This window comes from Corythoichthys intestinalis, chromosome 13 (genome assembly GCF_030265065.1).
Source record: "Corythoichthys intestinalis isolate RoL2023-P3 chromosome 13, ASM3026506v1, whole genome shotgun sequence".
NCBI lineage: Eukaryota > Metazoa > Chordata > Actinopteri > Syngnathiformes > Syngnathidae > Corythoichthys > Corythoichthys intestinalis.
Genome location: NC_080407.1, coordinates 11,756,524 through 11,782,850, shown reverse-complemented (window position 1 = coordinate 11,782,850; position 26,327 = coordinate 11,756,524). Strand labels below are relative to the sequence as shown.

Genomic DNA, 26,327 nt, shown 5'->3' with positions numbered 1-26,327 from the left:
TCCTACCATACAGTCCCTGACAAAAGTCTTGTCGCCTATCCATTTTCGAGAAACAATTGCTAATAACCTGACTTAATTATTTAATTAGTTTTAGAAATGGCTCATATGAAAGCTAAGACACTCCCAAATGATGTTGAATGTACAATAATATATTCATTTCACAAAAAAAAGATTTATCGTTTAAAGAGGACATAAAGGTCAAATTTTAGCAAGACAAAAGTTTTATCGCCTACAGAAAGTAGCGTGAAAATTGAACAAAAAACTACTTCAAATACAAAAATATGTTGCATAACACAAGCGAATTAATTAGCGGTGCTGTGAGATCCAAATTTAATATTTTGTATGACTTCCGTGGGCTTGAAGGACTGCATCCAAGCGGTTCGGCAAGGATTCATACAATTTATTGATGAGGTCATCAGGAACATCAAAGAAAGCAGTCTTGCATGCCTCCCAGAGTTCATCAACATTCTTGGGTTTCGTCTTCCATGCTTCCTCTTTCATCCTACCACAGACATGCTCAATGATGTTCATGTCTGGTGACTGGGCTGGCAAGTCCTGGAGGATCTTGATCTTCTTTGCCTTGAGGAACTTTGAGGTAGAGATAGAAGTATGTGATGGAGCACCATCCTGCTGCAGAATTTGTCCCTTCTTATGGTTAGGAATGTAAGAGGCAGCTCAGATTTGTTGATATATCAGACTATTTATTAGATATTTATTAATTAGCAATTGTTTCTACAAAATGGATAAGCGACGAGGCTTTTGTCATGGACTGTAGAGTTCCTTTTTGTTCAGACACCGACGGATAGTACGGGTTGACAATGTTGTACCATCGGACTGCAGGACAGTTTGAACTTGTTTGGGTGTTAGTCAAGGTTCTTTATCCACCATCAGCACAATCTTTAATTGATATCTCTCGTCAATTTTTCTTTTCCGTCCACATCTAGGGAGGTTAGCCACAGTGCTATAGGCTATACACTTATTGATGACACTGCACACGGTAGACGCGGGAATATTCAGGTCTTTGGAGATGGACTTGTAGCCTTGACATTGCCCATTTTTCCTCACAATTTCGCTTCTCAAGTCCCACAAGGACACAGGACAGAGGTTGAGTCAACTTCAATCCATTTTAACTGGCTGCCAGTGTGATTTAGTTATTGCCACCACCTGTTATGGGCCACAGGTAAGTAACAGGTTCTGGAGTTTTGTAAAAAGATAATGATTTTTTTTTTTCCCATTGTCTTTTGTGTTTTTTCATTTCAAGCAAAATAAATGAAGATATTACTACCAAAGCTTTTGTAATTGCAGTCATTTCCTGGGAGAAATTGAACATTATCTGACAGAATTGCAGGGGTGCCAATACTTTTGACCAGCAGTGTAGTTTCATACTTGCAGGTTGTGTTTGTAATAAGAAACAAAAGGGGTGATTAACTCATTGGCTGCCATTGACGGTAATAGACGCCCAGTCCATTTGAACAGGGAGCCCATGAACATTTGCCAACCCTTCCTGTTCAAATGGATTGGATATCTACAAGTGACAAACTCATTTAAATTCAAAGCAGAATAATGGAAAAGGCCACATGATTGGACATTTGTCATTGCTACTGGCACTGAAAGTTAAACTTTAGGGTAAGAGGTCAAAGGTCACATGGCCATTGTATGCTTAGAGTGCTCTGTTTTTAAGTTTTTATTGTTTTAGGCTGGAAAGAATTGCATACTATAAGGTGAAAATTACTGATAATAATGATTTATTAGGTTTAATGCTGAATATTATTGAGCCTCAGGCCTTCTGGGAACACATGAAAAATCACATTCTGCCTTCCACTTAACTGTTTCGCTTATTAGCATTTAGAAAAAAAGAAACATCCCGTCTTCAGGCGAAAGCAGCCTTTTCCATTAAAAGTCAATTATCTGCAATGGTCTGCGTGTGATTTCCGCTCATGATTTTTCTGCTGTATTGGGATTGCAAATGTAATTCAAATGTTGCTCTAATTTCCCTCTTGTCTCGCTTCTTTTCCCAGCCTGACAAAATTGTCTACTACAACGCCAAAGACGACGTGAGTACACGTTAAAGTATTGTGTGGCTTTATGTTGAACTTTGACTGGCCTTGACGCGTCAACGGCGCGCGCCGCTCGCCTCCCCCAGTGGCCTCAGACGTCATCTGTCGCCTCCGATAAGCCGCGATCGGCGTCTCGTTCCCGTGCGCTGTCGCGGTGGGAAAGCAACGAGCGGACCCACAGCGCACTCCTGTCACTCTGTATCCGAGTGACACAACACATCCCCCTTGCCTTGCTTTCGATTTCTCAATATCTGTCTTTAGGCTGTAGGAGTTGAATAATAGTAAGGAGTGATGATTTTGATTTAACACACTGGCTACCACTGACAGCGATAGACCTCCAATCGTGACTAGGCGGGGTTAGCAGTGATCTTTTGACCTCCCATCCCGTATGGATTGGACTTCTAGCGCCGAGCAAAACCAAAATGAGTTCAATATTTTATATGAAAGTTGAACAGCATAATAGAACCGGATTCTAGTGAGGTGCTTTCCGACTTTTTGCCGTGTAATTTTTGCGCAGCTCAATCAAACGGAGAAGAAGAACCGCTACGTTCCTGAGGACTTCCACGTGGACCCCGACTTCCAGCGTCTGGTCTCGTACAACACCACGGCCGTCCACATCCCCACCGACATCTACGAGGGCTGTAAGTGTGGCCGCCTCATCACTTCTCGGCGTACTTGGGCGTGGTTCGGGCGTCATCCCTCTCTCCTTGTTCCCTCCCGGCCATATTGACATCACTCAGGCAAACTGGAGTTTCCATGGCAACAATGTCACCAAGATGTCCGTTAACTGGATTTACGATGACTTTGTCTAGACCGAGCTGGCGTCCTTGTTAGTGATTTTTACAGATGTCACCCCGCCGCTCCCCTTTTCCCGCTTTCCTTCTCGGCTAATCATCTTCTCCATCTCCAATAACAGCTATTAATAGAGAAGACGAATGAGAGACAGCGAGAACCAAAAGTGGTATTTGCCATGTGGCAAAATGGATTTTTATTTGTGGCGTTTTTAGGGGGCAGTTTTGCAGGCCATGTAAGTCCATGCCATCGACGGCTATGCACGTCCAAATTTTCCATTCATTTTAAATGGCAGAAAAACATGGGTGGCTGTGATTTTTGACCATTCACTTACCAGTACAGCGCATTGACTTTCTACTGGCACCCATGTCAGGCTATGCCATCGACGGCTGTGTACGTCCAAATTTTCCATTAATATAAAAAAAAAAAAAAAAAAAAAAAAAAAAAAAAAACACATGGCCAAATCAATTTTGCCACATGGCAAAAAAAAAAAAAAATCCATCTGGCAAAGAAATGCCACATGGCAAAATCAATTTTACCACATTGCAAAAAAATGTCACACGGCAAAAACAATGCCACATGGCAAAAAAAAATCCACATGGCAAAGTAAAAATGCCACATGGCAAATCCATTCTGCCACATGGCAAAAAAATGCCACATGGCAAATCCATTCAGCCACATGGCAAAAAATGTAATATGGCAAAAAAAATGCCACATGGCAAAATGCATTTTGCCACATGGCAAAAAAATGCCACATGGAGAAAAATAATTCCACATGGCAAAATACATTTTGACACATGGCAAAATCAATTTTGCCACATGGCAAAAAAATGCAACATGGCAAAATCCATTTTGCTACATAGCAAAAAAAAAAATGCCACATGGCAAAATCCATTTTGCCAAATGTCAAAAAAATCCACATGGCAAAATCCATTTTGCCACATGGCAAAAAAAATCCACATGGCAAAATCCATTTTGCCACATGGCAAAAAAATGCCACATGGAGAAAAATAATTCCACATGGCAAAATGAATTTTGCCACATCGCAAAATCAATTTTGCCACATGGCAAAAAAATGCAACATGGCAAAATCCATTTTGCTACATAGCAAAAAAGTGCCACATGGCAAAATCCATTTTGCTACATAGCAAAAAAATGCCACATGGCAAAATCCATTTTTCCACATAGCAAAAAAATGCCACATGGCAAAATCCATTTTGCCACAAAGCAAAAAAAATGCCACATTACAAAGAAAAAATGCCTCATGGCAAAAAAAAATCCACATGGCAAAATCCTTTTTGCCACATGGCAAAAAAAAAAATCCACATGGCAAAATCCATTTTGCCACATGGCAAAAAAATGCCAAATGGAGAAAAATAATTCCACATAACAAAATTAATTTTGACACGTGGCAAAATCAATTTTGACACGTGGCAAAAAAATTCCACTTGGCAAAATCATTTTTGCCACATGGCAAAAAAATGCAACATGGCAAAATCCATTTTGCCAATTTCAAAAAAAATCCACATGGCAAAATCCATTTTGCCAAATGTCAAAAAAATCCACATGGCAAAATCCATTTTGCCAAATGGCAAAAAAATCCACATGGCAAAATCCATTTTGCCACATGGCAAAAAAATGCCACATGGAGAAAAATAATTCCACATGGCAAAATGAATTTTGACACATGGCAAAATCAATTTTGACACATGGCAAAATGAATTTTGACACATGGCAAAATCAATTTTGCCACATGGCAAAAAAATGCAACATGGCAAAATCCATTTTGCTACATAGCAAAAAAATGTCACATGGCAAAATCCATTTTTCCACATAGCAAAAAAATGCCACATGGCAAAATCCATTTTTCCACATAGCAAAAAAATGCCACATGACAAAGAAAAAATGCCTCATGGCAAAAACATCCACATGGCAAAATCCATTTTGCCACATGGCAAAAAAATGCCAAATGGCAAAAAAAAATCCACATGACAAAATCCATCTTGCCACATGGCAAAAAAAAAAAAAAAAAAAAAAAAAAAAAAAAAATCCACATGGCAAAATCCATTTTGCCACATGGCAAAAAAATGCCACATGGAGAGAAATAATTCCACGTAACAAAATTAATTTTGACACGTGGCAAAATCAATTTTGCCACATGTCAAAAAAATTCCACTTGGCAAAATCATTTTTGCCACATGGCAAAAACAAAGGCCTAATGGCAAAATCCATTTTGCCACATGGCAAAAAAATGCCAAATGTCAAAAAAATCCACATGGCAAAATCCATTTTGCCACACGGCAAAAAAAAATTAAATCTACATGGCAAAATCCATTTTTTCCACATGGCAAAAAAATGCCACATGGAGAAAAATAATTCCAAATGGCAAAATGAATTTTGACACATGGCAAAATCAATTTTGCCACATGGCAAAAAAAAAAAATGCAACATGGCAAAATCTATTTTGCTACATAGCAAAAAAATGCCACATGGCAAAATCCATTTTGCCACATAGCAAAAAAATGCCACACGGCAAAATCCATTTTGCCACATTGCAAAAAATGCCACATGGCAAAATCCACTTTTCCACGTGGCAAAAAAAAAAAGCCACATGGCGAAAAAAAATGCCTCATGGCAAAATCTATTTCGTCGCATGGCAAAAAAATGGCACATGGCGAAATCATTTTTTGCCACATGGCAAAAAAAAAAAAAAAATGCCACATGGCAAAATCCATTTTGCCACATGGCAAAAAAATGCCACATGGCAAAGAAAAAATGCCTCATGGCAAAATCAATTTCATCGCATGGCAAAAAAAATGGCACATGGCGAAATCATTTTTTGCCACAGGGCAAAATCCATTTTGCCACATGGCAAAAAAAAAATGCCACATGGCAAAATAAATGCCACATGGCAAAATCCATTTTGCCACATGGCAAAAAAATGCAACATGGCAAAAAAAAAAAAAAAAAAATCCACATGGCAAAATCCATTTTGCCACATGGCAAAAAAAAAATCCACATGGCAAAATTCATTTTGCCACATGGCAAATACCACTTTTGGCTCTCGGCCCTGCTGGAAATTCGACCCCCTTCCGCCATCTTAGAGGCGCTTGATTGGATTCTGTTTTCTCTCCTGATCCATCTTCTCTCACAGGGTGTGCGTGTCACATTCCTTGCGCGGCGCCCGTCCTCTGCCCTCTCCGCTCATTAGGCAGATCGGCGCGGACGCACGGCGCCGAAGGAGGGTCTCTGCGCCCCCCGCGGCCGCATATCTGATGCCCGTTTGCGCCGACGCTGTGTGGCACCTGTCAGGCTAAGGCGGGCGCGCGACTGTGACGTGCCGCGATACTGCCTCGCTGCCGCTGCGTGCTCGCCAGTCAGATCCCTGCAGCGATCCTCGCGGCGTGGAAATTGATTTCCCTTCATCCGTGTCGCTTTCATTCGGGACCGCGGCTTTGTATGGCCAAAAGTATTGGGACGCCGACTGGAGGTGACAAATTGAAACCCAAAACTTTTGTGCATGCGCACACTGCACAGCACATTGATCTATTGGTGCCTGTGTTGTCTGTAGGTTAATAGTTAGCCAGTAGAGGGCTTGTAATAGTTTGTAATAGCACAAAGGTGTTTTTCATATGTGAGTGAAGCTGTAAATTGTCCAAAAATACCGGGACATGAAAACTAGTTGTTGTTTTTTCATTTGCAATCTAGTCTGTTACATTTTTGACTACCTACTCCTTTAGGACAAATTATTGAGAGACCTACACATTGTTGTAGTTGTTTAATGTATTTCATTTTTTTAAAGATATATTTGCAGTCATTTGATGTGGGACTATCACATACATGGCAGATAAGTGCTTACAGAATGTGCGAGAGTCAAAATTGTGAGTGTTTATCACATTGGGACGCACACGGGGAGCATTTCATGGAGGGGCCTGTGGCATCTTTCTCCCTACAAGGCATGGAAAGTCAGCCTGGAGGATTCCCTACAGAGAGAAGTGGGAGGCTTGGATCCAAAAGATGAGATTCTGCTGCAATTTATAGCCGGTGCTACTTGTTTATGTGAATGCTGAACCAGTCTGCATTTTTACATATTATTGACAACTACAGGTAGTCCCCGGGTTACGAACGAGTTCCGTTCCTATGCTGGCGACGCAACCCAAATTTCCGCGTGAGTTGGAATTAACCCTTTAAGTACCCCTAAATACCCCCTAAATCTTAAAATAACGGTTCAAAAACATGTATTATACGTCATTGTACTGTCCTCACCAAGTAGTTGGAGCTAATTCCAAGCTAGATAGCGAGCTAAGCTAAGATGTCAGATGTTTGTAAGGTTTGCAGAGTTTATTAAACTAGTCAAAACATCAACAATTGCAGAATGAAATGAAAATAAAAATGAAATCAGTTTCATCATCAAAAATGGCAATTCAAATGTGCATTTGCATTGGCATAAAAAAAGTATCTGAGCCTTTTGGACTTTCTCACATTTCTGCATAAAATCACCATCAAATGTGAGCTGATCTTTGTCAAGATCACACTGATGTAAAGAGAGTGTCTGCTTTAACAAAAACCACCCAAACATTTATAGGTTTTCATATTTTAATGAGGATAGCATGCAAACAATTACAGAATGGGGAAAAATAACCAAGTGAACCCTGTGCTTAAGGAGACTTAAAAAGCAATTGAAACCAATTTTTACCAAACATTTTAAGTCAGGTGTGTGGCCAATCACTGATGACTGGTTTTACACTGCCCTACCCACTATAAAACACACACCTGGTTAGAATTGTCTTGATGTGAAGCATTGTCTGATGTGCATCATGGCTCGATCAAAAGAGCTGTCTGATGACCTGCGATTAAGGATTGTTGATTTGTATAAAGCTGGGAAAGGATACAAAACCATCTCTAAAAGTCTGGATGTTCATTAATCCACAGTCAGAGAAGTTGTCTGCAAATGAGGAGAGTTTGGCACTGTTGCTTCTCTCCCAGGGAATGGCCATCCACCAAAGATGACGTCAAGAGTTCAGCACAGAATACTCAGGGAGGTAAAAAAAAGAACCCAGAGTGTCTGCTAAAGACTTACAGAAATCACTGGCACAGGCCAATGTTTCTATGCACACATAAACTATATGTAAAACTATGGGCAAGAATGGTGTTCATGGGAGGATTCCACAGCAGTGGAAGCCACTGCTGTCTAAAAAAAAGAAGTTGTTCGTTAATTGTTTACAAAAGGCACTTGGACACTCCACAGATGTTTTGGCAAGATATTTTGTAGACTGATGAAACTGATGAAAGTTGAATTGTTTGGGAGTAACACACAACGTTATGTGTGGAGGAAAAATTGAACAGCTCGCAAACATTAACACCTCATCCCCACCATGAAGCATGGTGGAGGGAGCATCATGATTTGGGGCTGTTTTGCTGCCTTAGGACCTGGACAACTTGCAATCGTTAATGGAAGAATGAATTCAAAAGTTTATCAGGATGTTTTGCAGTAAATCCTGAGGCAATCTTTCAGACAGTCAAAGCTAAAAAGAGGATGGATGCTGCAAGAAGACAATGATCCAAAACACAGAAGTAAATCAACTTCAGAATTGTTTCAGAAGAACAAAATACACGTTCTGGAGTGGCTAAGTCAAAGTCCAGACTTGAACCCCATTGAGATGCTGTGGCATGACCTAAGACAGCGACAGTTTTGTCGAGAAGAACAGGATAAGATTAGTCTTGATCGATGTGCCAGACTGATCTGCAGCCACAGGAATCGTCTGATTGAAGGTATTACTGCCAAAGTGGGAGGCTACAAAATATTTCATGTGATGGTTCACTTATTTTTTTCCCCTTCTGTCATTATTTGCATACTATCCTCATTAAAATATGACAACATATAAATGTTTGGGTGGTTTTAGTTTGCCTGGCACGGCCAGACTGTTCTCCCTATATTTTTCAAACACTGTGAGAATAGTCTGGGACCCAGCCCATTAACGGCCTCTCGAGCAAGCACAAAATCAACCATCCAATCAGATTTGTTTATTTGCGTGACGTGTTCTTAAGGAGTAACGTCACTCTTCCGTGTCGGAAGTCGTCTCCACAGCAATACGGATGGCGAACAGGAGAGCCGAGAATATGTTCCAATCCACGGTAAAATCAGTTTTAAATTACCAAAAGCACATCGACACAAGTCATTGACAACAGTCTGTCTCGCGCTAGCCATGTTGAATAAACTCCGCTCTCCTCGTATGTCTACTTCTGCGCGCAAGTCCCTCATCGCTTTACTAACGTCACGTCCGCTCGTCGCTGATTGGTCCACTCCGCTGTCTGTTTGCTGTGGCTTGCTCCGCGCTGGAAATTTTATCCGTTGAATTGTGGCCAGACTCAATAGCTGGAACAGCGGTGAGTCTGGTGTACCAGGCTAGGTTTTAGTTAAAGCAGACAGTTTTTTCATCTGTGTGATTTTGACAAAGATCAGATCACATTTGATGATTTTATGCAGAAATGTGAGAAATTCCAAAAGGTTCAGATACTTTTTCGTACCACTGTATAACTAGCTGCTGATACTGCTATAGCAATCCACACAACAATTAGCATATATCCGTTAGCGTCCGCGCATCATCAAAAACAATCACATAAATTCGCAAGTATTAGACCACAATTGAAAACTCACAATAAACAATACAAATGGGTGTTATTATCTGGTCTTTGCCTTTTTGGCAAAGCTAGATAATGTTATTCTGAAACTTTATTATTACTATTATTATTATTATTAATCATCTTTGCGTTTTTTCGGCGTGCTGCGCAGCCCGAAGCATTTAACCGATTGTCACCCTTCAAGTATCGACACGACCGGAATTTTTGCGTGTCGCAGGAAGTTTTTCCAAACGGCCCCGAAAAATGTTCCGTTCACCCGTGAATGGCGTTATGCCAATGTACTTGGATTCAATTGACTATATGGATGTCGATGCCAGATTCCCATTCATTTTCAATGGGGGAAAAAACAAAATTTCCCCTAATCAACAAAAAATGACCAGATATCAATAGGACGTGTCCCCCAAACGTCCCCGATTCCATCGACGCTTATAGGGGGTGCTGCGATTGACGGCCATGGACGTCCAAATTTCCCATTCATTTCTCATGGCATTTACTTTGTTTATTGCCATTGACCGGCATGTTTCTCCATTGTATTGATGCCAGTGTACTTGGTTTCCATTGACGCCTATGTAAGTCGCTGCCATTGACAGCCATGGATGTCCAAAAATTTTCCAATTCATTTTCAATAGGGAAAAAACAAAATTTCCCCAAATCAACAGAAAATGACCAGATATCAATAGGACGTGTCCCCCAAACATCCTCGCTTCCATTGATGCTTATAGAGGGTGCTGCCATTGTCGGACATGGACGTCCAAATTTTCCATTCATTTCCAATGGCATTTCCTCGGTTTAATGCCATTGACGGGCATGTTTGTCCATTCTATAGATGCCAATGTACTTGGATGCCATTGACGGCTATGAACGTCCAAATTTTTTCCCATTGATTTTCAATGGCAAAAAAAACAATGTCCCCAAATCAACAGGAAATAACCAGATATCAATAGGACACGCCCCCAAATGACCTGATATGATCAGACCACGCCCCCCAAATGTTCCCAAATGACCTTATATGATCAGGCCACGCCCCCTAAGTGTTCCCAGATGACCTGATATGATCAGGCAAGGGCCCCTAAATGTTCCCAATTGACCTGATATGACTAGGCCACGCCCCCAAATGCTCCCAAATGACCTGATATGAATAGGCCACACCTCCCAAATGTTCCCAAAGGACCTGATATCATTTTGACAGGAAGTGACCTGATATTGTCCCCGAATTGTCCCCAAACCAACCTGGGCTAGGGCTAAGATGTGTATCTCCACATGGCAAAGACCAGAAGTAATTTCTCCCGAAATTGCAGTTTCTAGTATACAGTTGTGTTGCCTTAGAGGATGCCTCACAAGCAACAAATGTGCGCACAGCCTTGCAGCTGTAATCATTCCCGTCTCTCTTACTCGGCACAAATAAGTTCTTCGTTTGTACATGAGTGCTTACTCGCGTGCGGAAGTACTACCTGCTCAATGCCTCCTGCGCCAAAATAAAAGCATGCATCACAAAACAAAAACTATTTAATATTAAAAAAAAACAAAAAAACGCTGAAGACAAAATGCCGGATGAGACTCCGGCGTTGTGCAGTCGAAATCACGGAAGTCAGGTATATCGTTACCCGGGGAATACCTGTATTTGTCTCATTGCGATTTCGCCCCCTCCTAGTCATAAACGGCCGTCAATGGCAGCTAGTGTGTTAACCACACGTCAACTTGTGTGTTTAATCTAGCCACCATCATTCTGAACGAGCTCAACTGGACAGAGGCCTTGGAGGATGTTTTCCGTAGAAACAAAGAAGAGGACCCCACGCTTCTCTGGCAGGTGTTTGGTTCTGCCACCGGATTGGCTCGCTACTTCCCAGGTGAGCTAGTAACGCCAATCCGCCTCGCCGACCTCGACCGCGGCAAAGTTGCGGCGAAACCCTTTCGACGGGCAGTCTGAGTCATCACATTAGTGCCGTGTAAACGCCTCCGTCTTGTGACTTTTGGCGCCAATGACTCACTTTCTGACAAACTGGCAGTATGAAAACCTGACACTTTTCTCCTTGCCACTGAGTTTGCTTTGAAATTGTGGCCTCAAAAGTCGAAAAGAATAACGGAACACGTCAACTCGCCGGCAGCTCAAGGCCTTGCCGGAAACCAATGACTGTTTCTTTCTGTCAACACGCAGCTTCTCCCTGGATCGACTCCAGCAAATCGGCCAATAAAATCGACCTCTACGACGTACGCAGGCGGCCATGGTGGGTGCGGCCGACGCGCTGCGTTTGGCCGGATCCAAATATAAAAAAAATTAATGTCGTTGCGATTCCCCGCCAGGTACATCCAGGGGGCAGCGTCGCCCAAGGACATGCTGATCCTGGTGGACGCGTGAGTGAAAAGCTTAGGATTCAGCACACACAGTCATTTGGAATGAGCGCTTTTGACTTGTGACCCTTTTGACCGCTGACCCCCGCATCAACCCGCGGGCCAACAGCGAGGACGACACGGCCATTTTACAGTCCACGCAGACAAAAAAGCCCCGGTGTAAAATGCCAGGTTATTTTTGTACAGCGGAGCATTTGAAGTGCAGACCTCCGCCAAAGGCGCAAGTCACAGAGTTTGCACAGAAAATTACATGCACGAGGCCTGGCAAATATGTTTTTAATGAATTAAAATGGGTATAAAAATTGCCAAAGGGATATGGTTTGTTTTACATATGTGTTTTTAGAAAAACATTAATAGGTTGTTTTTGTCATTTTGATTTTGGCACAATAGACATTATTTAGCCATTCATTCATCTATATTTTTTAAATATAATTGTCTACATCAAACTGCTTTTGATATCTGTAGGAAGGTACAGTGGGGCAAATAAGTATTTAGTCAACCACTAATTGTGCAAGTTCTCACAATTGAAAATATTAAAGAGGCCTGTAATTGTCAACATGGGTAAACCTCAACCATGAGAGACAGAATGTGGGGGGGGGGGGGGGGGGGGGGGGAACAGAAAATCACATTGTTTGATTTTTAAAGAATTTATTTGCAAATCATGGAGGAAAATAAGTATTTGGTCAATACCAAAAGTTCATCTCAATACTTTGTTATGTACCCTTTGTTGGCAATAACGGAGGCCAAACGTTTTCTGTAACTCTTCACTCTCTTGGCCCATTCCTCCATGCAGATCTCCTCTAGAGGAGTGATGTTTTGGGGCTGTCGTTGGGCAACACGTTCTTTCAACTCCCTCCACAGATTTTCTATGGGGTTGAGATCTGGAGACTGGCTAGGCCACTCCAGGACCTTGAAATGCTTCTTACGAAGCCACTCCTTTGTTGCCCTGGCTGTGTGTTTGGGATCATTGTCATGCTGAAAGACCCAGCCACGTCTCATCTTCAATGCCCTTGCTGATGGAAGGAGATTTTCACTCAAAGTCTCTCGATACATGGCCCCATTCATTCTTTCCTTTACACAGATCAGTCGTCCTGGTCCCTTTGCAGAAAAACAGCCCCAAAGCATGATGCTTCCACCCCCATGCTTGACAGTGGGTGTTCTTCGGATACAATTCAGTATTCTTTCTCCTCCAATCACGAGAACCTGTGTTTCTACCAAAAAAGTTCTATTTTGGTTTCATCTGACCATAACACATTCTCCCAGTCCTCTTCTGGATCATCCAAATGCTCTCTAGCGAACCGCAGACGGGCCTGGACGTGTCCTTTCTTCAGCAGGGGGACAAGTCTGGCAGTGCAGGATTTGAGTCCTTGGCGGCGCATTGTGTTACTGATAGTAGCCTTTGTTACTGTGGTCCCAGCTCTCTGTAAGTCATTCACTAGGTCCCCCCGTGTGGTTCTGGGATTTTTGCTCAACGTTCTTATCATTTTGACGCCACGGGGTGAGAACTTGCATGGAGCCCCACATCGAGGGAGATTATCAGTGGTCTTGTATGTCTTCCATTTTCTAATAATTGCTCCCACAGTTGATTTCTTTACACCAAGCATTTTACCTATTGCAGATTCAGTCTTCCCAGCCTGATGCAGGTCTCCAATTTTGTTTCTGGTGTCCTTCGACTGCTCTTTGGTCTTGGGCATAGTGGAGTTTGGAGTGTGACTGACTGAGATTGTGGACAGGTGTCTTTTACATCGATAATGAGTTAAAACAGGTGCCATTAATACAGGTAACGAGTGGAGCCTTGTTTGACCTCGTTAGACGAAGTTAGACCTCTTTGACAGAAATCTTGCTTGTTTGTAGGTGACCAAATACTTATTTTCCACTCCAATTTGGAAATAAATTCTTCAAAAATCAAACAATGTGACTTTCTGTTTTTTTCCCACATTCTGTCTCATGGTTGAGTTTTACCCATGTTGACAATTACAGGCCTCTCTAATCTTTTCAAGTAGGAGAACTTGCACAATTGGTGGTTGACTAAATACTTATTTGCCCCACTCTTCGTGTACACATAACCACTAGGTGGCGATTTAGTAGTTGCCCTTTACATTTTTGTTGCTGTTGTATAGGTTATAGGTCATTGTTAATAGTTGTATATAACATGAGAAAGAAACTTTGATCCCACAACATGGAACAATTCTTGTAATTTTTCTAGCGCAGTCTTTGCCTGTAAATCCAACTTTTGTCAGATGATGTGGTGCAAAGTGTGAATTCCGTGATGTGACCTGTGTGCAGGAGCGGCAGCGTGTCGGGTCTCACCCTCAAGCTTATCCGAACCTCCGTCAGCAAGATGCTGGAGACTCTAGCGGACGATGACTACGTCAACGTGGTCTATGTGAGTACTGGGTCGACATATACGGGATTTGTCCTGTAGCACAAATATTTTTTAGAATTGATCTGTCTTCTCTGCCTGGCCCTGGTCGCTGGCTGGATGCTGGTGTGTTGGCTGGGTGTGGGTGGTGTCGATGGGGGGCCCTGCCCTGCCCTGGGCTTGGTGGGTCGATGGGGGTCTCGCGGGGTGCCGTGCCGGTAGGGAGGCTGCGGCTGTGGCCTGTGGGCTGGGTGGGTGGACGGGGGTGGCGGTGGGCGTGGAGGTTGGTGGTGCATCCCCTCTTCCCATCCCTGAAGGCCGGTGGATGGGGGTGCGTGTGGCCCGTGGACCACCCTGGATCCCTGGTTTGTGTTTGGGCCACATTTTGGCTAGGACATTTGTTTCTAAATCATTTAATCCCCCCAAAAGTTGCTTCAATAAAAAAAAAAAATATATATATATATATATATATATATTTTCAATCAAAGAAAAAAATCATTTAAAAAAATATTTATTTCTCTCATATATATGTATTTTTCAAATTATATGCAAATCAAATGACTCTCTAAGGTGCTCGGAAAAAAAATTAAGACCCATTATAAAAATGTTTTTTGTTCATTTCATTTTTGTTGCAGTTTTATTTTGCTTTACGACTTACCGTAATTTCTGGACCATTGAGCGCCCCGGATTACAAGCCTCACCCAGTACATTTTTAAAGGAAAAAGCATTTTGTACATACATAAGCCTCTCCTGCCTGTAAGCCGCGTGTGCCCACATAGTAAACTGAAATATTTATAAAGAAATACACAGTTGTCTAAGTTTAAATACCATGTTTTAACGAATCAGGTTATAATACAGCGCGTGACTTACAGGTAAGGGAGGTGCGGAAGAGCAAGAGACGTGCTGTGTCGGCTGATAGAGGCAGCAGTCGTGTGTTGTTCGACGAGTTTCCAAAATAAAGAATTGCAACCTAACTTAACGGGTTACTATTTGTCATCGTTACAATACCTTAACTTTTCTTTCCAAACCGCCAGCAACACGGCACTTAGCTGACTCCTCAAACTCACTCCTTAGCGTGTCGTCCTCTTCGTCACGCAGCAGACCGGCTTTTCGAAACCCGTTGGTGACGGTGGATTTTTTTCACGCTGCTCCACACTGTCAGACTTTTGCAAAAGTTGCTCTTCGCATACGGCCACTTTTGTAAACGATCTGACGCCGCTGGTCATCCAAGCCTTCATTTCAACTCTGCACGTCATATCCATTTCTTCTAGCATGATGCGGGTATGCTAATTCTTGCCTGGAACGGCCAGACTGTTCTCCCTGTGTTTTTCAAACACTGAGAGAATAGTCTGAGACCCAGCCTATTAACGGCCTCTCGAGCAAGTACAAAATCAATCGATAAATCAGATTCGTTTATTTGCGTGACGTGTTCTTAACGAGCGGTGTCACTCTTCCGCGTCGGAAGTCGTCTCCACAACAACACAGATGGCGAACAGGAGATACGAGAATATGTTCCAATCCCCCCCCCTTAAAATCCGCTTATGTGTCACACCCCTAGTGTGGTGTCTGCTGAGTGACTTTGGTGTCACTTGTGGCTTCAGGCAAATAATTTGCTTTGACTTTTTTCCTGTAATCAAATTATTTGAGTGACTGAAATTTGCAAACAAGTCATTTGCCCTGACGAGTTTTTGAAGGATTTGTTATGTAATAGCGACCAATATATGCACTCGCGTGACAACTCTGACACATCGATGAGCCGGCGTAGCTCTTCCGCGATGAAAGAAACACGCCAAGTCGGGCACGAACGTGTTCACTGACGCCGAGAATGTTAGTTATTTAAAGTGGCGTGCTCACTTGGGGTGATTTTTCAATATGGCGTATCCTTGGAACCGTCACGTGTGCAAATAAATCGGCAAATCCCCTCGGCGTCGCGACGCCCAGTGTGAACGCCAATGACATTTATTTCCGTTTGCGCTTCCGAGCAGCCATTGATCACAATTTCCTTTGCTCTGCCTTGATGGTTTGTGTGGAGCCTCTAAATCAGCTGAGAGCCTTTCAAACTAATGTAATTAGCCGGCGTGCAATCACAATATTGATGCTTTTTATTTTTTTTTAACCTCCTGCAAGCCTTCAAAATTGAATAGGCCTTTGCTGTGTTTGTGTGAGCTTCCAATTCATTTATGGAGAAAAAAGCAATGATATTTCTATTGAATTGCATTACTATTACTAAGCAAAACATATACTAGAAAATCATGCTATTGATTTAACCAACTGTAGATCGTGAAGTCTTTTTTGAATGACTGTTCCATAAAATTTTACCATTTTCCATCCTGTTTTCCTACCTTGTGCTCCTTAAGCCTCCTTCGGTCTGTCACCCTTTAACGTTCACTACCTTATTCTATGGCATTACTTGAGATTTTACCCAGTTAATGTTCCGCCAATTTATCCCAAACCTGTCTTTATTGTGCATGCTGAACCCCCCGCCACATATTTACACTGCAAATACGTGGCTGTGCCTCTCACGCGCATCCCGTCATCCTTCCTGGCGTCTCCCTTTTTCCCTTTCCCGATGACAGTTCAACGACAAGGCCACGTACGCCGCCTGCTTCAAGAACCTGGTGCAGGCCAACGTCCGCAACAAGCGCATTCTCAAGGAAGCTGTGCAGGGCATCACTGCCAAGGGGACCACTAACTACAAGGGTGGCTTCGAGCTGGCCTTCACGCAGCTCGCACAGGTAGAAATCAGGGGTGAAAGTGGGCCAGGACGGTACGCAATGCTATTCCGTTATAAAATTTTGGGGCGGAGCGGTGCTTTGATCCTGAGAATACGACTGCAACTGTCAAGCTTCCATGTTAAAATGTTTTTTAAAAAAACTGCCAGGCTACCACCAAACAAACCACCCTGCCTGGACTCCTGGCGTCAGTTCTTGGCTGACCAACTGATATGTGATCAGCATGGATAGTTAGCTTCGATTGGTTCAAATTAGGGCTGTCAAACGATTAAAATTTTTGATCGAGTTAATTACAGCTTAAAAATTAATTAATCGTAACTAATCGCAATTAATCGCAATTCAAACCATCTATAAAATATGCCATATTTTTCTGTAAATTATTGTTGGAACGGAAAGATAAGACACAAGATGGATATATACTGTACATTCAACATATGGTACATAAGGACTGTATTTGATTATTATAACAATAAATCAACAAGATGGCATTAACATTATTAACATTCTGTTAAAGCGATCCATGGATAGAAAGACTTGTAGTTCTTAAAACAAAAATGTTAGTACAAGTAATAGGAATTTTGTATTAAAACCCCTCTTAATGTTTTCGTTTTAATAAAATTTGTAAAATGTTCAATCAAAAAATAAACTAGTAGCCCGCCATTGTTGATGTCAATAATTACTTACACAATGCTCATAGATGCTGAAGCCTATAAAATCAGTCGCATCCAGCAGAGGGCGGCAAAACTCCATAAAACACAACAAGTGAGCTTTTCACTGTACCGTCATTTAAATCTGTCTGAGCGGGACATCTGTGTTAATTGCATCAAATATTTTAACATGATTAATTTAAAAGATTAATTGACGCCCGTTAACGCGATAATTTTGACAGCCCTAGTTCAAATGCATGTTTCTAGGACAACAACTAAAAAGTAGCTTGTTGAAGTAGTGCAATCGAAAAAGAGCAATGCAACGGAAAATTGATCAGATCTTGAAAGAGTTGAAGAGGCTTATTTTGATTTTATTGCTCTGATGGGGATGTTCGTCTTCCATGTTAACCTGCAATGCCTGACCCCAGAAATAATGAACAGAAAATGTATTTATTTATTTATTTTATTTTTTTTTTTGGAAAGATTTATGTGTTCCTTGAACATAATACAATTTTCAAACTAATTTTAAAAAATGATATGGATTCATGTTCTCAAATTTCTATCATAGGTGATACATTAATCATTGCGTGAAATTCTTGTGGTAAAACAAATATAACTAAAGTAAGATTGAACACAATAGGGTTTTGAATATATATATATATATATATATTTTTTTTTTTTTTCTTTTACTGCAATGAGGTCCAGAAATGCTCATCTCAAATGTGATACACTTGGCAATATAGTTAATGTGTATTTTGGACTTATTTTTGTTCATTTACCTATGTTAGGCTACTTGTTTATTTCCTGATAATATAAAAAAAGAAAAACAAAGTCGATGTTTGCATGATCTTCAAATATATTCCATTTCACTGCGCGTAATGTAAGTCATTTTTACTATTTTGGTTAATGTACAGTGGTATGAAAAAGTGTCTGAACCTTTTGGAATTTTTCACATTTCTGCATAAAATCCCCATCAAATGTAATTTGTTTTTTTCAAAATCACACAGATGGAAAAACAGTCTCTGCTTTAACTAAAACCACCCAAACATTTATAGGTTTAGGTTTAGGTCAGTCTTTCACATCGATCAAGACTAATCTTGGTCCATTGTTCTCTACAAAATTGATGTAGTTCAGTCAAATTCCTGGGATGTCTGGCATGAATCGCTGTCTTTAGGCCATTCCACCGAAGCTCAATGGGGTTCAAGTCTGGACTTGACTGAAGTTGATTTATTTCTGTGTTTTTGATCATTGTCTTGTTGCAGCAGCCATCCTCTTTTTAGCTTCAACTGTGTTACAGACGGCCTCAGGTTTTCCTGCAAAACACCCTGATAAACTTTTGAATTCATCTTTCCGTTAATGATTGCAAGTTGTCCAGGCCCCAGGGTAGCAAAACAGCCCCAAATCATGATGCTCCCTCCTCCTTGCTTCACGGTGGGGGTGAGGTGTTCATGTTGGTGAGCTGTTCCATTTTTCCTCCACACATGAGGTTGTGTGTTACTCCCAAAAATTTCAACTTTGGTTTCATCAGTCCACAAAATATTTTTGCCAAAACTTTTGTTGAGTGTCCAATTGCCTTTTTGTGAACATTAAACAAGCAACAATGTTTTTTTTAGACAGCAGTGGCTTCCTCCGTGGAGTCCTCCCATGAACACCATTGTTGGCCATAGTTTTACATATAGTTGATGTCTGCACGGATATATTGGACCGTTTCAGTGATTTCTGTAAGTCTTTAGCAGAAACTCTAGGTTTCTTTTTTACCTCCCTGAGTTTTCTGGGCTGATCTTTTGGCGTCATCTTTGGTTGACGGCCACTCCTTGGGAGAGAAGCAACAGTGCCAAACTCATTCCATTTGTAGACAACTTCTCTGACTGTCGATTGATGAACATCCAGACTTTTAGAGATGGGTTTGTATTCTTTCCCAGATTTATAAATCAACAATCCTTGATGGCAGGTCTTCAGACAACTCTTTTTACCGAGCCATGAGGCACATCAGACAATGCTTCTCATCAAGACAATTCTTACCAGGTGTGTGTTTTATAGTGGGCAGGGCAGCTTTAAACCACTCATTCATGATTCTGCACACACCTGACTTAAAATGTTTGGTTAAAATGAGTTTCACTTGTTTATTTTTCCCCCTTCTGTCATTGTTTGCATGCTATCCTCATTAACATCTGAAAACCTATAAATATTTGGGTGGTTTTAGTTCAAGCAGACACTGTTTTTACATCTGTGTGATTTTGACAAAGATCATCACACATTTGATGATTTTATGCTGAAATGTGAGAAATTCCAAAAGGTTCAGATACTTTTTCATACCACTGTATTGTGGTTATATCGTTATTATTAACCAAAAAAGGTAAATGTTTACACTATCTTCAATTATAATGTACATCCTGTGTTCTTGAGTAGCTCAAATAGAGGTTTTTCATTTAGATGTGAGGAAATGAGGGGAAAATAAAAATTAGAAGATGGAGGTTGGGGTTACTGTATGGTGTTTTTGTTCACTATCATTTTGCACATCATTGACAAAATACAATTTTGAAGGAAAATCAGCTTCTCATGTATACCTTGTTACAGTAATTGTAATGCAGTAGCCTAATGTATGTGTAAAACCTATTGTGTTTTATAGATATAACTACCAAAAGCAGTTTTCTTGCGTTTCTCTCCACTTTTACCCTGGTAGAAATACATTTTTCAAATGACGAATTGTCACCAACGCTGTAAAATTGCATACATACATCTCTGACTCCCTCTTATGGCCAACACTTGTATTTCTCTAGATGAACGTGTCCAGGGCGGACTGCAACAAGATCATCATGCTCTTCACTGATGGAGGAGAGGAGCGTGCCGAGGAGATTTTCAAGCAATACAACCCAAAACAAGCTGTAAGAGACCAGAATTGTGAATGCTCATGTTTCGGTGGCACTAGTATTGAATAAAATCACAATTTGTACATTTTTCTCTCTGCAGGTGCGCATATTCACATTCTCAGTGGGTCAACACAACTACGACAAGGGACCCATACAGTGGATGGCTTGTACTAACAAAGGTATCATCTCACCATCTTTTTTTGGATGTGAATTTATCATAACGACGCTTATTTATGGTCAGGTTACTACTATGAGATCCCATCTATTGGTGCCATCAGGTTAAACACTCAGGTGAAGACACGCACTTGGTAATAGGGCCCCCTTGTGGCTGATGAGGTACAATACATGTCATGTTATTTTCAGGAGTACCTGGATGTGTTGGGCAGGTCCATGGTCAAAGCAGACCACAGGGCCAAACAGGTCCAGTGGACCAACGTGTACCAGGACGCACTCGTAAGTCATCTCATTTCTTAATATTTCATAGAACAACATCATACATATCAGGCATGGAAGCTAGAACATGACCTTAAATGCATGAGAACCTCCATAAACAAGTGGTGCTTTTGCAGAAATGTCAAAAGACAGATGTGGAGATAACACAGGGAGGCACCATTTTGGACAAAAATCTAAAAATGTTCATTTTGAAAAGCCAAATATTTGCTGTTTGTTATCTGGCTCAACTCGCTCTCAACCCTAATCAGAATGATAGACGAACTTTTTATTTCGCCGCATTAAAACCATTTCTCAGGCCGCTTGGGGCCGTCGGAGTGTTGCGCGTTTAAAGCGACAGTGCCGATAAGAACGCGGCGAGCCGAGATGGAGACCTCATCCGTTAGGACTGATAAGACGCTGACACAAAATGTGTCTGGGCTTTGTTACTGTGACAAGTAGCTCCTTGACTGGTTTTTCCCACTCTTAACACTCAACATGCTGACAACTGTGTTTTTTTTGTGTGTGTGTGTGTGTGTGTTGTGCAACTTTAACAGGAACTTGGACTTGTCATCACGGGTACCCTTCCTGTTTTTAATAAGACCAACAAGGGATCCAAGGTGAGATGGTTTTTATTGGAGCCAGTGTTGTTTTCGTCAATGATGACTATACTGAAAATATTTCGTCGACGAACATACGTGTTTTGGAAGACTCAAACATAACTAGAAACTGCAGTTTCATGAGAAATCACTCTGGGTCTTTGTTCTGTGGTGATACAGATCTTAACCCCCCCAGGTTGGCTTGGGGACATTTCAGGGACAATATCAGGTCACTTCCTGTTGATTTGGGGACATTTTTTTTTTTACCATTGAAAATGAATGGGGAAAAAATTTGGATGTCCATGGACGTCAATGGCAGCACCCTCCATAAGTGTCAATGGAATCGGGGACACTTGTGGGAGACGTCGTATTGATATCTGGTCATTTCCTGTTGATCTGGGGAAGTTGTTTTTTTTTGCCTTTGGAAATGAATGGGATAAATTTTTGGACATCCATGGACGTTAATGGTATCGACTTACATTGGCGTGAATGGAATCCAAGTACATTAGCATCAATAGAATGAAAAAATGTGATGAAATGCCATCGGAAATGAATGGGAAGTTTGGACGTCCAAGGACGTCAATGGCAGCACCCGTCATAAGTGTCAATGGATTCGGTGACATTTGGGGGACTTGTCCTATTGATATCTGGTCATTTCCTGTTGATTTGTGGACATTTTTTTTACCCATTGAAAAAGAATGGGAAACAATTTGGACGTCCATGGCCGTCAATGGCATCGATTCACAGATGCGTCAATGGAATCCAAGTACATTAGCATCAATAGATTTGACATACATGGCCGTCAATGGCAACAATGCAATGTAAATTCTATTGGAAATCCCATTGAAAGTGAATGGGACATTTCCTATTTAAAATGAATGGGCAAGTTTTGGGCAAATATCCGGGGAACCGTAAATTTTATCCAAGTTCTGTATATAACTTTTATGCCCCGGATTTTTGATGCCTAAATTTTGTGATTTGGTGAAAAGTTGTAGGACTCGATACATTTTAAAAAAAATGTTGTTTCCCTCACCGTCCTGGAATTTTTTATGCCCAAATTGTGTGATTTGGTCAAAAATTGTAGGATTCGATACATTTTGAAACTTTTCTTTGTTTCCCATTAAAAATTTATTGGCAAGTTTTTGTGAAATTTCCGGGGAATTGTAAATTTTTTCCAAATTCTGTATACTTGTAAACTTTTATGCCCCTCACCGTCACGGAATTTTTGATACCTAAATTATGTAATTTGGTCAAAAATTGTCGGACCAGATACATTATGAAAATGGATTTTTTTTTTTTTTTTTTTTTTTTTTTTGAAAATTGCCGTTTGTGGCGCAACAGAAATTTTTTTGGGAGCCGTTTGAAAAATTCCCTGCGTCACGCAAAAATTCCGTACGTGACGATACTTGAACGGTGCCGATCAGTCAAGTGGTTCGGGCTGCGTGGCGCGCCGAAGAAATCCCATTTAAAAAAAAAAAAAAAAAAACAGAATAACACTATCTGGGTCTTTTTTCAAAGACCCAGATAATGAAACGATTGCCAGTTTTACTCTGACGAGAAAAAAACGAGATGAAAATGCGCCATAGTTTCAGTCACATTTCCACAATGTGTGACATTTTATGTGTAGTTAGCCTGCCTGGTTGTGTCACTCATGTGACATGCTGTGCCACCCCAACTCAACCTCTAGTCCCGTGTCCTCTCCAGTCTCGTCATTGCTTGTTTTCAGTAACACGGTACGATTTGTCTTCTTATCTCAACAAGAGATAATACGCAATGTTGCTTTAGCCTTTAAAGTGCTTATGACATCAAAAAGCATGTTTATTTCATATTTCATGTGGTATTTTATGCTCCTGAATGAAATAGACCGCTTTGATGTGTGTGGAAGCGATCATTTTATTTATTCAATTTTTTAATCCCGCGCCATGAAAATGAATAACTTCCTGTTTTGAGGAGGAATGCGAATGGGACATCACCCGGGTCAGCATCTCACAATACAGCATTGCTTTATAGCATGCATATGGAATGTGGATTCAGCTGATTTTGCGGATTAATTTGTTTATTTTTCGCATCACATCAGCCAAATGTGCTGCAGGGTTTTGTTGCTGCACCAGGGGAGAGGCATGTGAGCCTATTTGGGTTTCAAAAGATTCCGGTTCACCCAGAGATTGGCCAAAACAAGTCTGACAACTGTGGACTTACAAGGAAGTGAATAAACATTGTGTTTTGTATGATGTCAAAGACTGGGATCATGGCACATGTTTTAATATGGAGGTGGCTTGCATTTTGTGGCTGACAATGCTCCTTTTCCACCAAGAAAGCCACTCGGCCAATGACCTATTGTGCACCGAATCAGAAATTTTATATATAACAACTTTGTGTTATAAATGGCTACGAGTACAGCGATTACAAAGTAAACACTACAAACTTTCTTTAAATAAAGGAATATTTACTTAGGTTTGATCATGGACGGACATGTAGAAAAGTTCTCCTCAGACACATCCTGCCATGTTAGCTGCACACAAAAACTGCACGCCGTTCTCTCACTGTTTACGTCTTTGTCCTGTAGTTAAGCATTAATTTACGCCATGTTCGTGTTGAACATGTATGCTCACGGTGTTACTTATTTATTGAGCACCTGTGGATAACATTGAGAGTCCAACTGAATGTAAAAGAAGGCTTATTCACCGCCACAACAGCTTCTGGAGCAAAATATTACAAGGGTGCATAATTTGGCAGAACACCGGCAATAGACCACGGTCCTCGTGTTGGGCTCTGACAGCTACATGCTCCTCCGTTGTCGGCCGGTTGTCCTGGGGTCATTCTCCAGCTGGTTGCTTCCCCGGCAAACGAGCTCTCCTGCCTGCAACAGGGGAACGACAAGCTGTCACATGCTCTCCGCCAGGGGGGTTGCTGATCGGCAAAGACAATCGACAACCCCGCCGCTGTGTGACATGGCCCGGGGTAGTTTTGTGTGATTTTTCGCTTCGAAAAGCGAGAATAAGACTTTGAAATGCCACTCGGTTCAGGTTAGCATGTCGGCTAGCTATCACGCCTCGTGATTTGTTTATGCTCTCCGAAGCCAGGGCTGAGAAATGACAAAAGCCGCACTCCAGTGGCATAAAATATCAGCCGGGAGGTGCAAGAAGTCGACAGTTTTGATCATTATGGAGTAATTTTGCCATGTTGTACTGAATAAATGCATTTTTCATATTTCATATTCCATTTAGCACAAGACTGTTATTTGTCATGACCATACCATTTATTTAGCAATTGGGGAAAAATACTTAGATAAAAAGAATGCCCTGTAAAAATATTGGAGTAGAGAGATTGAAATAATGACATTTTGCTCTCTTCGTCGCATTTTCCTCGTTCTGAATAATTCCCCCTCAATGAGCTGAATTCTAAATCAGATGAAATCGTGACCCTGTCGACGTCATCCTCCAGCTGGGGCGCTAGAGCGCTATAATGACAGGCAAGGGCTAAACTGCAGATTAATAGACTACTTTCTCATCATCTGCTCTTTGCCAAATTGGTCTCTATAGTTGAATCGTCTCAAAATATGGTTCTAATTCACATAATAATACTATTTAAGACTTTTTTTTATCCTGTCATAGGCACTTTAAAGGTCTGTGCTGAATGATAATCACACATTAAATGTAATTCATAGCGTTAGCATAGCATTCATGTTCGCGTTGGCATTAGGCTGTTGCTAACGTTGAACGTCCTCCTAAACTCTCGGACAACTTTTTCTTGCATACAGTTCGTGGCGTCCAGGTGGGTATAACTAATTGAAAATAATATAGCATACTGTTTTGCTGAGTGTGTATTATCACGTGATAGATTTGTAGATGTTTGTAAATGCTACAATATGTGCTAGTCTGTCAATGTTCATTCGAAATAGTTGCAAAACTTTTTTTTATTATTTTTGGGGTGAAATTTTCAAATTTTACTGACAAAAATATTGAATTAAAAAAAAAAATTGACAAATTTAACATGTTCATCAACATCAACGGCAGCTAATGAATAAACACTTTTTTAAAAAAATTGTAATTCCACAGTCCACCACTAGATGGAAGCAATGTAATTTCACATACGCTGTCTAAAATGACTAAACAAGAAGAATGAGAACAGGAAGTATGTTTTAATTGTGATTTATACGTCTGCAGATTTGTTTTTATTGGAATTTCATGAAAATATGCAACAAGACAAACACACAAACGCTATCTTACATTTGATTGAAAAATATTCTATGAATGCCTAGAGACGAGCAGTTAGTCTTGTCATTCAGGTCAGAAACAATTATTTTTGTCCTATGCCGTGTGTCATATGTAAGCTATTTTGGTCTAAAAGCTCAGATGCAAGCATCTGTCAAGCATCTAGTAGTGGCCGAGTGCAATTTTCATTACAAGCCCCCCTCGTGCTCCGAGGGGACGTTTTCAACTCGTCCTTGACGTTTCCTGGCCTCTCCCCCGCGCGGTCTGCCGCTATCAAGGTCATCACCGCAAGACGACGGGATCAAACCCGCGGCTCGGCCGGAGACAAATGACGGCGCGGCGAAAGTGGGTCAAGATGAGTTTACACGCCGGGTTGCTTTCCGCCGCCGCTTGGCTGGAAATACCTCGGCGCTGACTCATGGCGGCATGTTAGGCTTTGGGGAATGAAATTTTCCAGATTTCGATTGCAGCTCATTTCCTCGAAAGGAGAACTCGGAGGAGCGGCGTAATTAGGCTTGACTTGTTTGTTTTCTGTTTTCGGTGAATAGAAAACGCAGAACCAGCTCATCTTGGGCGTCATGGCTGTCGACGTCTCGCTGGAGGACATCAAGAGGCTCACACCGCGCTTTACTGT

At 41.3% G+C, this 26,327-nt stretch overlaps 1 protein-coding gene across 1 annotated transcript in view; it reads left to right on the top strand.

Annotated features, from left to right (window-relative positions):
• cacna2d1a (calcium channel, voltage-dependent, alpha 2/delta subunit 1a) overlaps nt 1–26,327 on the top strand; it is a 107,619-nt gene that overhangs the window by 35,201 nt on the left and 46,091 nt on the right. Inside the window, exons 5-17 of the mRNA XM_057855310.1 lie at nt 2,019–2,054; nt 2,575–2,698; nt 11,207–11,338; nt 11,647–11,716; nt 11,793–11,843; nt 14,127–14,226; nt 16,779–16,937; nt 20,362–20,466; nt 20,552–20,630; nt 20,693–20,742; nt 20,815–20,904; nt 21,438–21,500; nt 26,242–26,325. Of these exons, the coding sequence (XP_057711293.1) occupies nt 2,019–2,054; nt 2,575–2,698; nt 11,207–11,338; nt 11,647–11,716; nt 11,793–11,843; nt 14,127–14,226; nt 16,779–16,937; nt 20,362–20,466; nt 20,552–20,630; nt 20,693–20,742; nt 20,815–20,904; nt 21,438–21,500; nt 26,242–26,325 (1,143 nt within the window). The remainder of the gene's footprint in view (nt 1–2,018; nt 2,055–2,574; nt 2,699–11,206; nt 11,339–11,646; nt 11,717–11,792; nt 11,844–14,126; nt 14,227–16,778; nt 16,938–20,361; nt 20,467–20,551; nt 20,631–20,692; nt 20,743–20,814; nt 20,905–21,437; nt 21,501–26,241; nt 26,326–26,327) is intronic.